This window comes from Stegostoma tigrinum, chromosome 2 (genome assembly GCF_030684315.1).
Source record: "Stegostoma tigrinum isolate sSteTig4 chromosome 2, sSteTig4.hap1, whole genome shotgun sequence".
Lineage (NCBI taxonomy): Eukaryota > Metazoa > Chordata > Chondrichthyes > Orectolobiformes > Stegostomatidae > Stegostoma > Stegostoma tigrinum.
The window spans coordinates 91,781,068-91,797,857 of record NC_081355.1 but is presented as its reverse complement, the minus strand read 5'-3'; the positions used below and the strand labels follow the sequence as shown (position 1 = coordinate 91,797,857).

At 44.7% G+C, this 16,790-nt stretch overlaps 1 protein-coding gene across 3 annotated transcripts in view; it reads left to right on the top strand.

Moving 5' to 3' along the window:
- The window catches only part of mocos (molybdenum cofactor sulfurase), a 261,380-nt gene that overhangs the window by 193,496 nt on the left and 51,094 nt on the right, over nt 1–16,790 (top strand). For all 3 annotated transcript variants that reach the window (XM_059655520.1, XM_059655509.1, XM_059655524.1), the window contains one exon: nt 7,806–7,893. In XM_059655520.1, the coding sequence (XP_059511503.1) occupies nt 7,806–7,893 (88 nt within the window). The remainder of the gene's footprint in view (nt 1–7,805; nt 7,894–16,790) is intronic.

The following is a 16,790-nucleotide window of genomic DNA, read 5'->3' as shown; positions in this document are numbered from 1 at the left end:
GAAGTGGTAACAAGGTCTCATGTGTGGGCTTTGGGCCACTTCTACACACCACCATTTTCTTTGGCCAGTATGTCTGTCTCAGGCTTCCTGCAGTGCTCCAATAAAGCTCACAGCAAGCTGGAAGAACTGTACCTCATTTTCCGTGTGGGAACGCCACAGCTTTCTGGACTCAATATCGAGTTGTACAACTTTAGAGTTTGAGCTTCTCCCATGTCCTTCTCCTGACCCCGGTTGCCAGGGTAGGAAAGTCCAGAAGTAGAGGGCGTAGGCTTAAGGTGAGAGGGGACCTGAGGAATAAATTTTTCACACAGAGGGTGGTGTGTGTATGGAATGAGCTGCTAGAGGAAGTGGTAGAGGCTAGTATGATTACAACATTTAAATGGCACCTGAATGGGTAAATGAACAAGAAGGGTTTGCAGGGATATGGGCCTATTGCTGGCAAATGGGATTAAATTAATTTAGGCTATTTGGTCAGCATGGACAAGTGGACCGACTGGTGTGTGCTGTGCAATCCTAAGATTCTATGACTGCATAAGGAGAATTGGCATCCTGCGTTGTGGGAGGGTTGGACATGATGCTGTTGATGCGGGACTTCCTCCTCCAGCAAGTGGAGACCACAACATCAGACAATACCAACGGTTCCTATCTGGGTTAGTACAGTCTCAATCATTGGGAGGAATGTAAGAAGGAGGTCAATGACCTTTACCACACTGCTAGATAAGTTGAAACAGGTGATGCCTCACACTCACTCTACCTCTGCGACTATACCCATCTCCCATCAAGCCTCATGAACTGCCATTCTCACTTTTGCCTGCAATGCCTTTCCTACCCGCTATCACTCATCCCAACACCACTAACTTTACTTGCATCTGCTCTGCCTAATTCACGTGGGAAACTTTCCCACCTGCTCCATTGTAATAGCTGTGCCACCTACTTTCGAGTCCAATAATACTTGCTTCTTTCTTATTTCAGCCCACAATGGGGTATGAGGTCAAGCTGGGTGGTATGCAGCCCATCATGAAACTGTGAATCTCTTTTGCATTCTGACTTTGACCACTCTGGACAGGCTTGGATTGGTACCAGGGACTGCCCTTGACTCATTGTTCCAGGAAATCTGAGCAAAGGCTATCCCTTGACTTGACTAAGGACTGTAGCAGTATGAGCCGGTATCTCTGGCTAAGGGGGCAAAGCGCAAAATAAGCAAGGAAAAACAATAGAAGGCATGATTCTGTGAACATCCTGATAAACCCAGATTGAGTGAGGGCTGTCAGACTATCCAGCAATGCAACTTGTTCCTGTCCATGAGCTCAGCGCGTGTCCCTGAGTGCACAGTGTCCTTGCGGCCATATTACATTGATAATTGCTGAACCAACCAGAGATACAGCATTGAAACACAGATGCATCTTAGAAGTGGATTGGAACTATGCCTCAAGGGTTTTCAAAGGCTGCCCGTGCAGGATGTCAGATGCCAATGGCTGTGGACCTAGGGTGCTTGAGATCAGTGCCCCTGGAGTGTATCCTGAGATATTTATGTATCCTATCTGTCACTTTTTTGCCTACATTCCTTGCCTGTTCAAGTCCTTCTGCAGCCTCCCCATCTCCTGAACACTAGCTGTCCCTCCACCTATTTTTGTTTCATCTACAAACTTTCCAACAATGCCCTCAGTTCTTTCATCCAGATTGTTAATGAATAACCTGAATAGTTGTGGTCCCAACACTGACTCGTGCAGAACTCCACTAATAATTTTTTCGGCTGCCATCCAAAAAAAATTGCTTTATCCCTAATCTCTGCCTGCTACCAGTCAGCTAATCTTGTATCTATGCCAGTGCCTTGCACCTAACACCATGAGCTGTTACCTTATTTAGCAGCTCCTGTGCAAAACCTTGTCAAAAGTCTTCTGGAAACACAAATAGATCATGTCCACTGGCTGTCCTTTGTGTAACTTGCTTATTACCTCCTCAAAGAATTCTAACAGATTTGTCAGGCATGACGTCTCCTTGATTAATCCATGCTGACTCAGCCCTCTTATACCATTCATTTCCAAATACTCTGCAATCTCATCCTTAATAATAGATTCTAAAATCTTAACAATGACCAAAGCTAATCAGCTTATAACTTCCCATCTTCAACCTCTCTCTCCCTTTTTAAACAGGGGCGTTACAATAAAGGTAAAGTTAGATGAAGCTTTACTGATATTGATGTGAATAAAAATACTTCACCAGTATCTGGATATTTGTCCTTTTCTTGCTGCAGTAGTCTGTCTTTGCACACCTTTGAAAATCTGAATGTTTAGGGAAAAACATGTTATGGTGAGTTTCAGGAAGGATATATTGATGTTCTAGGGCATGTCAGTATGAAAAAGGAGATGGTGTTGGGTTTTTTGAAAAGCATCAAGGTGTTCAAGCCCCTAACGCCTGATGGGATCTATCCCAAAGAACTGAGGGAGGCAGGTGAGGAAATTGCTGGGGCCTTGTACAAAATCTTTGCTTCCTTTTTAGTCACAGAAAAGGTCCCAGAGGACTGGAGAATAGCCAACATTGTTCCATTGTTTAAAAATGGCAACAGGGATAATCCAGGAAATTACAGGCCAGTGAGCCTTACTTCAGTAGTAAGGTACTTTTTGGAGAAGATTCCTAGGGATGGGATTTACTCATATTTGGAAAAATATGGACTTATTAGCAATAGGAAGCATGGCTAATTGCAGGGAAAGTTGTGCCTTATAAACTTGATTGAGTATTTTGAGGAAGTGACAAAGATGAATGATAAATTGTCCGGATGGACTTCAGCAACATCTTTGACAAAGTTCCTCATAGCAGCCTGACACAAAAGGTGAAGTCACATGGGATCCACAGTGAGTTAGTGGATATAGAACTGGCTTAGTCATAGAAGAGAGGGAGTAGAAGTAGAAGGGTGGTTTTCCATCTGGAGTTCTGTGACCAGTGGTGTTCCACAGGGATCAGTGCTAGGACCCCAGTTGTTTGCAATAGATATAAATGATTTGGAGGCAAATGTAGGTGGTCTGATTAGTAAGTTTGCATACAACACAAAGGTTGAAGGAGATAGTGAGGGGGATTGTCAGGGGATACAGCAGGATGTAGATAGTCTGGAGAGCTGGGCAGACAAACGCTGCCTAGCCAATGATGCCGTCATTCCATTGAATGAATAAAGAGAAGCAAAATGGCAGTTGGAGTTTAATCCAGACAAATGAGAGGTGATGCATTCAGAAGACCTAGTGCAGGAGGGACGATACAGTAAATGGACGATAAAGTACAGAACCCTTAGTAGCATCAACATACAGAAGGATCTTGGTTTACAGGTTCGCAATTCCCTGAAAGTGGCAATACAAGTGGAAAAGGTGGTTGAGAGGGTGAATGGCATGCTTGCCTTCATCAGTTGGGACATAGAGCGGAAAAATCGGTGAGTCATGTTACAGCCATATAGAGGTTTAGTTAGGCCACATTTGGAATATTAGGTACAGTTCTGGTTGCCACACTACCAGAAAGACGTGGAGGCTTTGGAGAGGGTACAGAAATAGTTTACTAAGATATTCCCTGGTTTGGAGAGTAGTAGAAATGGGGAGAATTTGGACAAACTTGGTCTGTTTTCACTTGAACATTGAAGGATGTTCAGCAATCTGATCAAAGCTTACAAAATTACGCAAGGCATGGATAGAATGGATAGTTGGAACCTTTTTCACAGAGTAGAAATATCAGTTACTAAGGGGCATAAGTTGAAGGTAAGAGGGAGAATGCTTAAAGGAGATGTGAGAGGCAAGTTTTATTACACAGAGTAGTAAATGCCTGAATACGTTGTCAGAGGAGGTACTGCAGGCAGATACAATGGCAATGTTTAAGAGGCATCTTGACAGATATGAATAAGCAGGGAATAGTAGGATACAAACAGCATAGAGGCAAAAGATTTTTAGTTTAGAAAGGCATCATGCATCAGAGTAGGCTTGGTGGGCCAAAGCGCCGCCTTGCTCTTTACTCCCCAAACAGAGCTTTTTGTGTCTTCAGCAAGGCAACACACAAGCAATTGTTTGATTGGTACATAGCACATAGGATCAGTTTCACTGTTGATGCCTAAATTCTTTCAAGCTTGTTAACATGCACTTTGGTAAGGCCAGTGTTTCAAATAGGTGCTATGTATTCAACAGTGGGGCCTTATGTAACTGTTAAACTCAGTGAATAAGTCCGTTTAAAATAGGCTGTTACGGAGATAGTAGGAACTGCAATGTTGGAGAATCCGAGATAACACGCTGTGAAGTTAGATGAACCCAGCAGGCCAAGCAGCATCAGAGGAGCAGGAAAGTTTAACGTTTCGAGTTGGGACCCTTCTTTAGAAATGGGGGAGGGGAAGGGGATTCTGAAATAAATAGGGAGACAGGGGAGGCGGATGGAAGATGGATAAAGGAGAAGATAGGGTGAGAGGAGACAGACAGGTTGAAGTGGCGGTGTTGGAGCCAGAGAAGGTGAATGTGGGTGGGAAGGTAGGGAGGGGATAGGTCACTCCAGGGAGGACGGACAGGTCAAGGGGGCAGGATGAGCTTAGTCAGTAGGGATGGAGGTGTGGCTTGAGATGGCAGGAATAGTTAGGGACGCGGGGACTAAATGGGCTGGTTTTGGCATGTGGCCAGGGGAGGGGAGATTTTGAAGCTTGTGAAGTCCACATTGATATCCTTGGGCTGCAGGGTTCCCAAGCGAAATATGAGATGCTGTTCCTGCATTTTTCGGGTGGCATCATTGTGGCAATGCAGGAGGCCCAGGATGGACATGTCATCCAAGGAGCTGGGGGAGTAATTGAAATGGTTCGCAACATTTCAATTCCACCCCCCCACCAACTCCTCGTATGACATGTTCATCCTGGGCCTCCTGCATTGCCACAATGACGCCACCCGAAAGATGCAAGAACAGCATCTCATATTTCACTTGGGAACCCTGCAGCCCAAGGATATCAATGTGGACTTCACAAGCTTCCAAATCTCCCCTCCCCTGACCACATGCCAAAACAGCCCATCTAATCCCTGCCTCCCTAACCATTCCTCCCATCTCAAGCCACACCCCCATCCCTACCGACTAAACTCATCCGTTCCCCTGACCTGTCCGTCCTCCCTGGACTGACCTATCCCCTCCCTAAATCCCCACCTACATTTACCTTCATTGGCTCCAATCCAACCTCTTTGACCTGTCAGTCTCCTCTCACCCTATCTTCTCCTTTATCCATCTTCTATCCATCCCCTGTCTCCCTATTTATTTCAGAATCCCCTTCCCCTCCCCCATTTCTGAAGAAGGGTCCCGACTTGAAACGTCAAACTTTCCTGCTCCTCTGATGATGCTTGGCCTGCTGTGTTCTTCCAGCTTCACACCGTGTTATCTTAAGATATGCTGTAATGCTTTAGAATATGTTGAATGTGAAATATTCTGTTTATTCTTAAGCATTTCACACATTTGATAATCCTATTTGAGAATACTTTGAATGTATATTCCTAATAGCCTAATGTATGTTGTTGTGCAATCTCTGCTTCATAACAAATGTCTTTTAAGCTTGAGAGAAGAGTTCTGAACAGTGTTTTCATCAGTTTTGAACAGACATTGGCACTTTATCCAATGGGCAAAATATTCTAATGCGGCACGACACACAGCAAACGCTAATCAACGTTATTAAAAACCTTCCTTAGCAGGACAGAGCCTTATGTTCAATCAGCACAATCACACAACCAATTTACAATATAGAATCCATGTACTAAAACTGAAAGAACAGCTTTCTTTTATATTTCAGTGGCAAGACATGGTTATTGTTTTCTATTCTTTTCCCATCTTGGAACTGGGAATCATCATGGTTCATTACTTCTCTGTGGTTTAATCCCTCCTCATGAGGTTTAGACTGCTTATTCCTGCAAGGAAGTTGGTAAGGATTGGCGTGCTATGTCTGCATGGGAATAATTTGTCAGAAACGTCTTGAGTACAGGAATCCTGGAATTAGTTCCTGTCTGCTATTTTTTTAAGCGCAGTGAAAATGCAGGCCTCTCTGTGTCTTCTGTGTCTTTTGATTTGTTTTGTTTTCCATTATCTTATTACACCCATTTTTGTCTCAGTGTGAATATTGCTTCTGCTATTTAACAAATTCTACCTAAATTGATGTTTCAGCATCTCCTGTCAGGGTTCCACATTTCCAGCTGGTTCTGTATTTTGCATTTTATCCATGAAAATAAAATTAGACTATCAAACATAATGTGGCATAGTTAGCCTTACCATGTCCGGAAACAGCACTTTCTTACGAATTGAAAATTCACTTAGATAGAAAATTATGTAATCTGAGGTGATGGACTTTTTTTCTAATTGTGTATTCTAACATAACTAAATAAAATTATATTCTACAGCTACTTCTACACAATAGAAAATGAGTTTCTACTGAAAGATGCAAAAGGGCAATGAGAACTCCCAGGGTTAGCAACTGGTAATTAGTGAACGTCAATCATAAGTAGAGTCTTTGTTTCTCTGTAGAACTGGACAACTACTCCCCAGGGCAGATGACATTATACCAGTAGCATGTCTTCTACACTGAAACAGGATGATAGGAAAAAGATCACTTTTTAATTGCATGGAAACTAATACTGATTAGTATATTCCTATTAGATTTGAAATTAGAAGAAGGTTGTTCTTAGACAGAGTTCCAGCTGTACTTATTGGAGCTTATGCATTTTAACAACATTGTCAAGATGAGAAAATCAGCTAGGAAAATAGGCATGGAATGAATTATTGTTTAAAAACATATTGCCACCCACCAGCAGAAATCTAATTTGTGAACAATTGTGATATTTCTGTTGGCATAAAGCAAAGTAAATCAGGAGAATATAGAAAATAAGACCACGAGTAGGCCATTTGGCCCTTTGAGCCTGTTCCACCATTCAAATTCAATCAGCCACTATTATGGCTGATCATCCAACTTAGTACCTTGTTCCCCTTTCTTCCCCATAGCCTTTGATAGTAAGAGCTGTGGCTAACATTTTCTTGAAAACATTCAGTACTTCGGCCTAAACTGCAATTTGTGACAGACAATTCCACAGGCTCACCTCTCTCTCAATGAAGAAATTTCCTACCTACTTCATTCTACTGAACTCCAGTGAATAAAGTCCTAACTAATCCAGTTTATCTTCATACGTCAGTCCTGTCATCCCAAGATCAGTCTGGCAAACCTTTATGGTACTCTCTCCATAGTCAGGACATCCTATTCAGATAAGGAGGACATAAATCTGCTGTATTCCACCCAAGGGAAGATGGCATGCAGAATGATATTGTGAAGTGCGTACAGAAAATAGATCCTGGAACATAGCAGATAGGACAGCACTTTCAACCTTTTATATTGTTTCACTGACATCAGGAATTTCCAGGTTTGCTTAGGTCTTGGAAAAGACATCTAAAGGTAAATTTTCTGTGTCTTTGAATATCACAATATACATCATGAACCTTCACTATACTTGGGAACATTGAGGATAGGTCTGTAACTCCTCAATGTACATTTGTAACATACAAAAAGTAACTTCACCTGAATAATTTACCCTTTAATATTTCTTGAAGACAAGATAAGCCTCTCTTTACAACGCATTCAGCCTCCAAATGAAGAATTCTCAAAGTTCAGTAAATGCATTACACCTCCATTTTGAATCAAAAGGTAGATCATATTTGATGGGGAAAGAATCTGGTCAAGATATCATCTAGGGGCATTCCAGAAATGCATTCAGAGTGACTGCAGGTGCACTCTGTCTTGCTAAAACATTAATGGTTAATTTACTTCAATCCCTCAGGAATGGATCCCATAGATGTGCCTCTAGAAGGAGAGGATAGAAAAGAATTTTCACCTCAATTCTGTCAAACCAGAGTCTGTGGAGACAGGTAAGTATTAAGACAAGCTTACAAAAGGGTATTGCTTGCTCCATTTTCATCATTCCTTTTCACAACCAAGTCTGACTGCTTCAATGGAAAAACAAAGTTGGGCTACCATTGAATTGATTAAACTGTAGGCAAAGAATGGAAATTCGATATAGCACAGAAAAGCACCTTTAATGAAAATGAAGAATGTTTCTTTAATGCTTTGTGCTAGGATTTATTTGTATTTATTTTGTATTTATATAATTGGCTCAGACTTACTAGAGGTAGTTCATTGATAACATCAAATTTGGAAACAGTGGCAGCTATAAAGAGGATATGGAGTACTTAATGGAGTAGACAAATGGGTGACAATGACGAGAGAAGTGCAGTTGTACATTTTGGGCCAAGAAGCAGTGAAACAGTGCCACAGAGGTATCAAAGAGATCTAAGTGTAGAGACAAATAGATCTTAATAAATGAAAATGTAAGAAGAAAGTGTCAGGTATACGGGATTCTGGATTTTAAATGTAGGGACATTGAATGCAGAAACAAAGACGTGATTTGTATAGTTTTCCATTCAGCCAAAGTTTTATTTTGTATGCATTTCAGAGTATGCATCCTTGAAAAGGGAGTAGCAAAGTTTCACTGGAAGTATATATCACTTGATGAAGGAAGGCCCAAAACATTGGGGCATTTTAAATTGTATCAGGGAAGGTGAGGCTGAATCTGATGCAAGTTTTCAAAACTATGAAAGTAGTTTAGAGAAACCAGAACCGTAAAACAAATTAATGAGTATCAAAGATAATGGGAACTGCAGATGCTGGAGATTCCAAGATAATAAAATGTGAGGCTGGATGAACACAGCAGGCCAAGCAGCATCTCAGGAGCACAAAAGCTGACGTTTCGGGCCTAGACCCTTCATCAGAGAGGGGGATGGGGGGAGGGAACTGGAATAAATAGGGAGAGAGGGGGAGGCGGACCGAATATGGAGAGTAAAGAAGATAGGTGGAGAAGGTGTGGGTGGGGAGGTAGGGAGGGGATAGGTCAGTCCAGGGAAGACGGACAGGTCAAGGAGGTGGGATGAGGTTAGTAGGTAGCTGGGGGTGCGGCTTGGGGTGGGAGGAAGGGATGGGTGAGAGGAAGAACCGGTTAGGGAGGCAGAGACAGGTTGGACTGGTTTTGGGATGCAGTGGGTGGGGGGGAAGAGCTGGGCTGGTTGTGTGGTGCAGTGGGGGGAGGGGATGAACTGGGCTGGTTTAGGGATGCAGTGGGGGAAGGGGAGATTTTGAAACTGGTGAAGTCCACATTGATACCATATGGCTGCAGGGTTCCCAGGCGGAATATGAGTTGCTGTTCCTGCAACCTTCGGGTGGCATCATTGTGGCAGTGCAGGAGGCCCATGATGGACATGTCATCAAGAGAATGGGAGGGGGAGTGGAAATGGTTTGCGACTGGGAGGTGCAGTTGTTTGTTGCGAACTGAGCGGAGGTGTTCTGCAAAGCGGTCCCCAAGCCTCCGCTTGGTTTCCCCAATGTAGAGAAAGCCGCACCGGGTACAGTGGATGCAGTATACCACATTGGCAGATGTGCAGGTGAACCTCTGCTTAATGTGGAATGTCATCTTGGGGCCTGGGATGGGGGTGAGGGAGGAGGTGTGGGGACAAGTGTAGCATTTCCTGCGGTTGCAGGGGAAGGTGCCGGGTGTGGTGGGGTTGGAGGGCAGTGTGGAGCGAACAAGGGAGTCACGGAGAGAGTGGTCTCTCCGGAAAGCAGACAGGGGTGGGGATGGAAAAATGTCTTGGGTGGTGGGGTCGGATTGTAAATGGCGGAAGTGTCGGAGGATAATGCGTTGTATCCGGAGGTTGGTAGGGTGGTGTGTGAGAACGAGGGGGATCCTCTTGGGGCGGTTGTGGCGGGGGCGGGGTGTGAGGGATGTGTCGCGGGAAATGCGGGAGACGCGGTCAAGGGCGTTCTCAATCACCGTGGGGGGGAAGTTGCGGTCCTTAAAGAACTTGGACATCTGGGATGTGCGGGAGTGGAATGTCTTATCGTGGGAGCAGATGCGGCGGAGGCGGAGGAATTGGGAATAGGGGATGGAATTTTTGCAGGAGGGTGGGTGGGAGGAGGTGTATTCTAGGTAGCTGTGGGAGTCGGTGGGCTTGAAATGGACATCAGTTACAAGCTGGTTGCCTGAGATGGAGACTGAGAGGTCCAGGAAGGTGAGGGATGTGCTGGAGATGGCCCAGGTGAACTGAAGGTTGGGGTGGAAGGTGTTGGTGAAGTGGATGAACTGTTCGAGCTCCTCTGGGGAGCAAGAGGCGGCGCCGATACAGTCATCAATGTACCGGAGGAAGAGGTGGGGTTTGGGGCCTGTGTAGGTGCGGAAGATGGACTGTTCCACGTAACCTACAAAGAGGCAGGCATAGCTGGGGCCCATGCGGGTGCCCATGGCCACCCCCTTAGTCTGTAGGAAGTGGGAGGAGTCAAAAGAGAAGTTGTTGAGTGTGAGGACGAGTGAGGACGACATAGGTGGGGAGTTTGGTCCAGGAACTCCCCACCTATGTCCGTGACACCACCCACGCCCTCCACCTCCTCCAGAACTTCCAATTCCCTGGCCCCCAACACCTCATATTCACCATAGACGTCCAGTCCCTGTACACCTGCATTCCGCATGGAGATGGCCTCAAGGCCCTCCGCTTCTTCCTGTCCCGCAGGCCCGACCAGGCCCCCTCCACCGACACTCTCATCCGCCTAGCGGAACTTGTCCTCACACTCAACAACTTCTCTTTTGACTCCTCCCACTTCCTACAGACTAAGGGGGTGGCCATGGGCACCCGCATGGGCCCCAGCTATGCCTGCCTCTTTGTAGGTTACGTGGAACAGTCCATCTTCCGCACCTACACAGGCCCCAAACCCCACCTCTTCCTCCGGTACATTGATGACTGTATCGGCGCCGCCTCTTGCTCCCCAGAGGAGCTCGAACAGTTCATCCACTTCACCAACACCTTCCACCCCAACCTTCAGTTCACCTGGGCCATCTCCAGCACATCCCTCACCTTCCTGGACCTCTCAGTCTCCATCTCAGGCAACCAGCTTGTAACTGATGTCCATTTCAAGCCCACCGACTCCCACAGCTACCTAGAATACACCTCCTCCCACCCACCCTCCTGCAAAAATTCCATCCCCTATTCCCAATTCCTCCGCCTCCGCCGCATCTGCTCCCACGATAAGACATTCCACTCCCGCACATCCCAGATGTCCAAGTTCTTTAAGGACCGCAACTTCCCCCCCACGGTGATTGAGAACGCCCTGGACCGCGTCTCCCGCATTTCCCGCGACACATCCCTCACACCCCGCCCCCGCCACAACCGCCCCAAGAGGATCCCCCTCGTTCTCACACACCACCCTACCAACCTCCGGATACAACGCATTATCCTCCGACACTTCCGCCATTTACAATCCGACCCCACCACCCAAGACATTTTTCCATCCCCACCCCTGTCTGCTTTCCGGAGAGACCACTCTCTCCGTGACTCCCTTGTTCGCTCCACACTGCCCTCCAACCCCACCACACCCGGCACCTTCCCCTGCAACCGCAGGAAATGCTACACTTGTCCCCACACCTCCTCCCTCACCCCCATCCCAGGCCCCAAGATGACATTCCACATTAAGCAGAGGTTCACCTGCACATCTGCCAATGTGGTATACTGCATCCACTGTACCCGGTGCGGCTTTCTCTACATTGGGGAAACCAAGCGGAGGCTTGGGGACCGCTTTGCAGAACACCTCCGCTCAGTTCGCAACAAACAACTGCACCTCCCAGTCGCAAACCATTTCCACTCCCCCTCCCATTCTCTTGATGACATGTCCATCATGGGCCTCCTGCACTGCCACAATGATGCCACCCGAAGGTTGCAGGAACAGCAACTCATATTCCGCCTGGGAACCCTGCAGCCATATGGTATCAATGTGGACTTCACCAGTTTCAAAATCTCCCCTTCCCCCACTGCATCCCTAAACCAGCCCAGTTCATCCCCTCCCCCCACTGCACCACACAACCAGCCCAGCTCTACCCCCCCACCCACTGCATCCCAAAACCAGTCCAACCTGTCTCTGCCTCCCTAATCGGTTCTTCCTCTCACCCATCCCTTCCTCCCACCCCAAGCCGCACCCCCAGCTACCTACTAACCTCATCCCACCTCCTTGACCTGTCCGTCTTCCCTGGACTGACCTATCCCCTCCCTACCTCCCCACCCACACCTTCTCCACCTATCTTCTTTACTCTCCATCTTCGGTCCGCCTCCCCCTCTCTCCCTATTTATTCCAGTTCCCTCCCCCCATCCCCCTCTCTGATGAAGGGTCTAGGCCCGAAACGTCAGCTTTTGTGCTCCTGAGATGCTGCTTGGCCTGCTGTGTTCATCCAGCCTCACATTTTATTATCTTATTAATGAGTATCAACTTTGTTTCAAAAAACAGAAGTCATCTGGAGGCCTCTAGGCCCAAAATGGAATCAGTTAAAGAAACTAATCTCCAATTTGAGAGGGACCAACTTCAAGGGCCACTACCAACATACAACCTCGGAACAGGAATAAGTTATTTGGCTCCTTGAGCCAGCTTCACCATTCGACAGGAAACTCAGTTGATCTTTCAATCCTCACATCCACTTCCCTGCTGTTCCCCCAGAATCTTAGATTCCCCTACAGATCAAGAATCTGTCTATCCCAGCTTTAAATATACACAGAGACTCTACCCCACATCTCTCATTGGCAAGGAGTTCCAAAGACTGACAACCATCTGAGAGAAGAAATTCCTCTTTATCTGTTCAAGCCCCTTAAGAATCCAATATGTTTCAATGATATCACCTCTCATTCTTTTAAATTCCATCAAATAGAGTACCAACCTATTTCACTTTTGTTCAGAAGACAATCTCTCCGTACTGATGATCGTCTGAGTGAACCTTATCTGAACTGCCTCCAATGGATAATTCTTTTTCTTAAATAAGGGACTAAAACTGCTAGCTTTGTGTGTTTCATGCAGAAGTAGCCTCAAATCCCTTTGTGTTGCAGCTTTCTGCAGTTTTTCCCGCATTAAATAATACTGTCTCATTTTATTCTCCCTTTCAAAAAATAAGCAACTTAATCTGGTTTAATCTGATGTTATCACAGATTTCCAGATTTTTTTCTTCTGCTATGCACCTGGATATTGAACATTTTTTACAGGTGTACGGGAAAGCAAAGTTGCTTCAATTTTTGATACAACGATAACTTAAATTTATATAGCCCTTAAGTTGATATCTGAAGGTGCTGAATAGCTATAGGTCGGTCAGTCATTCAGGAAATTTGGAATGGAACTCTCATGGAAATGTAGGACCATAAGATGTAGGAGCAGGCCATTTGTCCCTTTGAGTTCTACTTTGCCATACAATGAAATCATGGCTGATCTAATATCTACAACTCTTGATTACTTATTGATTAAAAATCTGTCTCTCTCAACCTTGAATATACTTAAGAATCCAGCCTGTCCAGCCCAATGTGATAAAGAATCTGTCAGATTGACTACCCTCTGAAAGAAGAAATTCTTCCCCATTTCTCTCTTAAATGAGTGGTCTCCTACTTTGCGATTATGGTGTCTGGTCCTGGCCTCACCCACAAGAAGAAACAATCTCTTAGCATTGACTCTGTCAAGCTCCCTAAACAAAAACAGAAATTGCTGGACTCCTACCAGTATCTGTGCAGAGAGAACAGAATCAGCGCTTCAGATGCAGGAGCCCTTCATCAGAAGAAATTAATGGTTCTGGTGAAGGGCCACTGGACCCAAAACATTGACTCAGTTTTCTCCCCACAAATGCTGATGAGCCAGCTGAGTTTCTCCAGCAATTTCTGCTTTGTTTCAGATCTCCAAATTAGCATTTCTTTGTTTTATTATCCCTACAAATCTGTTTCAATGAAATTGCCTCTCATTCTTCTAGACTCCAATGAGTTCAGAACCAACCTACTTACCCTCGCCTTATAAGAAAACTCTTTCATGCCCAAGATCATCCTATAAACTTCCTCTGGACTGCTTCTGAAACATTGCTCTCATATAGGTAGTCAGCATACTTTTAATGACATAAAGTTTGACTGGTTTGATCCCATTATTTAGAACACAATTAAATATTTTTAGTGAGATTACAAGGTGTAGAGCTGGATGAACACAGCAGGCCTAGCAGCATCAGAGGAGCAGGAAGGCTGACATTTCGGGTCCAGACCCTTCTTGTTATCACAGATTCTCCAGCATCAACAGTTCCCACTATCTCAAAATATTTTTAGTGACCTGTGACACAGGTCTGTAGCCAAGAATATTGAAGCAATCAGGCCACGCATGCCAAGGTATTTCTGATCGTATTTCCTATATCAGGGAGACCAGAATTGCACGCGGTATGCCAAAAGTTTCCTCACCAATGTTCTGTAGAGTCACAACATGACCTCCCAACTCCTATACTCAATGCACTAACCAATAAAGGCAAGCATGCCAAAGGCCTTCTTCACTATCCTATCTGCCTGCGACATTCAGCAAATATTCTGGCATAGTAGGAACTGAGGATGCTGGAGAATCTGAGATAACAAGGTGTAGAGCTCGATGAACACAGCAGGCCAAGCAGCACCACAGGAGCAGGAAAGCTGACATTTCAGGTCTAGACCCTTCTTCAGAGAATGCACTTTCTGAAGAAAGGTCTAGACCCCAAACGTCAGCCTTTCTGCTCCTCTGATGCTGCCTGGCCTGCTGTGTTCATCCAGCTCTACACCTTGTTATAACAAATATTCTGTGCTTTTTGAATCCGCAGTGTATTGTCCCACATTGAAATCCATCTGCCATGGTTTTTCCCCATCTTGCCATATCTTTTGATTGTCTGTGAGGGAAAAACAATCTATATTTGCCTTAAATGTACTCAGTGATAGGGCATCCACAACTCTGTACAATAAATCAAAGATCCAAATTAGTAAATTTGCAGACGACGGTAAGGTCGGTGGAGTTGTGGATAGTGACAAAGGATGCTGTAGGTTGCAGAGAGACATAGATAAGCTGCAGAGCTGGGCTGAGAGGTGGCAAATGGAGTTTAATGCAGATAAGTGTGAGGTGATGCACTTTGGTAGGAGTAACCGGAAGGCAAAGTACTGGGCTAATGGTAAGATTCTTGGTAGTGTAGATGAGCAGAGAGATCTCGGTGTCCATGTACACAGATCCTAGAAAGTTGCCACCCAGGTTGACAGGGCTGTTAAGAAGGCATACAGTGTTTTAGCTTTTATTAATAGAGGGATTGAGTTCCGGAACCAAGAGGTTATGCTGCAGCTGTACAAAACTCTGTTGCGGCTGCACTTGGAGTATTGTGTACAGTTCTGGTCACCACATTATAAGAAGGATGTGGAAGCTTTGGAAAGGGTGCAGAGGAGATTTACTAGGATGTTGCCTGGTATGGAGGGAAGGTCTTATGAGGAAAGGCTGAGGGACTTGAGGCTGTTTTCATTAGAGAGAAGAAGGTTGAGAGGTGACTTTATTGAAACATATAAAATAATCAGAGTGTTAGATAGGGTGGATAGGGAGAGCCTTTTTCCTAGGATGGTGATGGCGAGCACGAGGGGGCATAGCTTTAAATTGAGGGGTGAAAGATATCGGACAGATGTCAGAGGTAGTTTCTTTACTCAGAGAGTCGTAAGGGAATGGAATGCTCTGCCTGCAACGGTAGTAGATTCGCCAACTTTAGGTACATTTAAGTCGTCATTGGATGAGCATATGGATGTACATGGAATAGTGTAGGTTAGATGGGCTTGAGATCGGTATGACAGGTCGGCACAACATCAAGGGCCGAAGAGCCTGTACTGTGCTGTAATGTGCTATGTTCTATGTTGTTCCAAAGATTAACAAGGTTTGAGTAAAGGAGTCTAGGCCCGAAAAGTCAGCTTTTGTGCTCCTGAGATGCTGCTTGGCCTACTGTGTTCATCCAGCCTCACATTTTATTACCTTGAATTCTCCAGCATCTGCAGTTCCCATTATCTCTTATCCTTGAGTAAAGGAATTTCTCCTTATCTCTGACCTAAATGATCAACCCTATATTTTGAGTGGTGTTGCTCTGTTCCCCAGCCATGGAAACAATCTTTTGTGTCTACCGTGTTAATTTATTTTTACAGTATTTCCATATTTAATTCTTTATTGCCAATTACCTTCTGTGATTTTCCACACACTACTTAGCTTCTTAAATTTATCTTCATAACTATATCAGCTAATACTTGTACTCTGGCACTCCTGGCAGTGTGTTAAACTAAAAGCACTTGCTGGATAGTCATTTGTTTTAAAATCACTGATGCAAAGGCCGGACATTACTTATTAATTTAATAAAATCAGTCATCTGCCCTTTAGAACTGATATGCTATATAATGCAAATTTAAGTATGGCAGTTTTTAGAAATTGAAAGTTTAAGAGGTATTGAAGGCAAAATACTTTGGATATTGGAAGTCTGAATTAAAAACAGCAGATGTTGAGTTTCATATATCGAGACACAGTTATCAGTTAATATGAACTTTTATATTTAATTGGTTAGATCTCAACTGCATTATATCCAATTCTAAGCACTGTCCTTTTAGAAAGGATGCAAAGGCTTTAAAAGGTACAGAAACAATTTACAATAATACTTTCAGGGATAAAAGATTTTATTTTGTCATGCTGTCTTCACTGCCTGCATCAGTTGATTTGACTCATTGCAGCCACGTGTACCCAAGTACTATGAAAAGCTGTGCTTGCGAGCAGTACAGGCAGATTATAGTAAGCAAGGACATAAAAAAAATAGGGTGTTTAGACAGAGTAAGGCATACACGTTACACTGCACAGGAGGTGCACAAAACAAGATCAACAATAACAAGATATATGTTATTTGAAGTTAGTGAGTCCA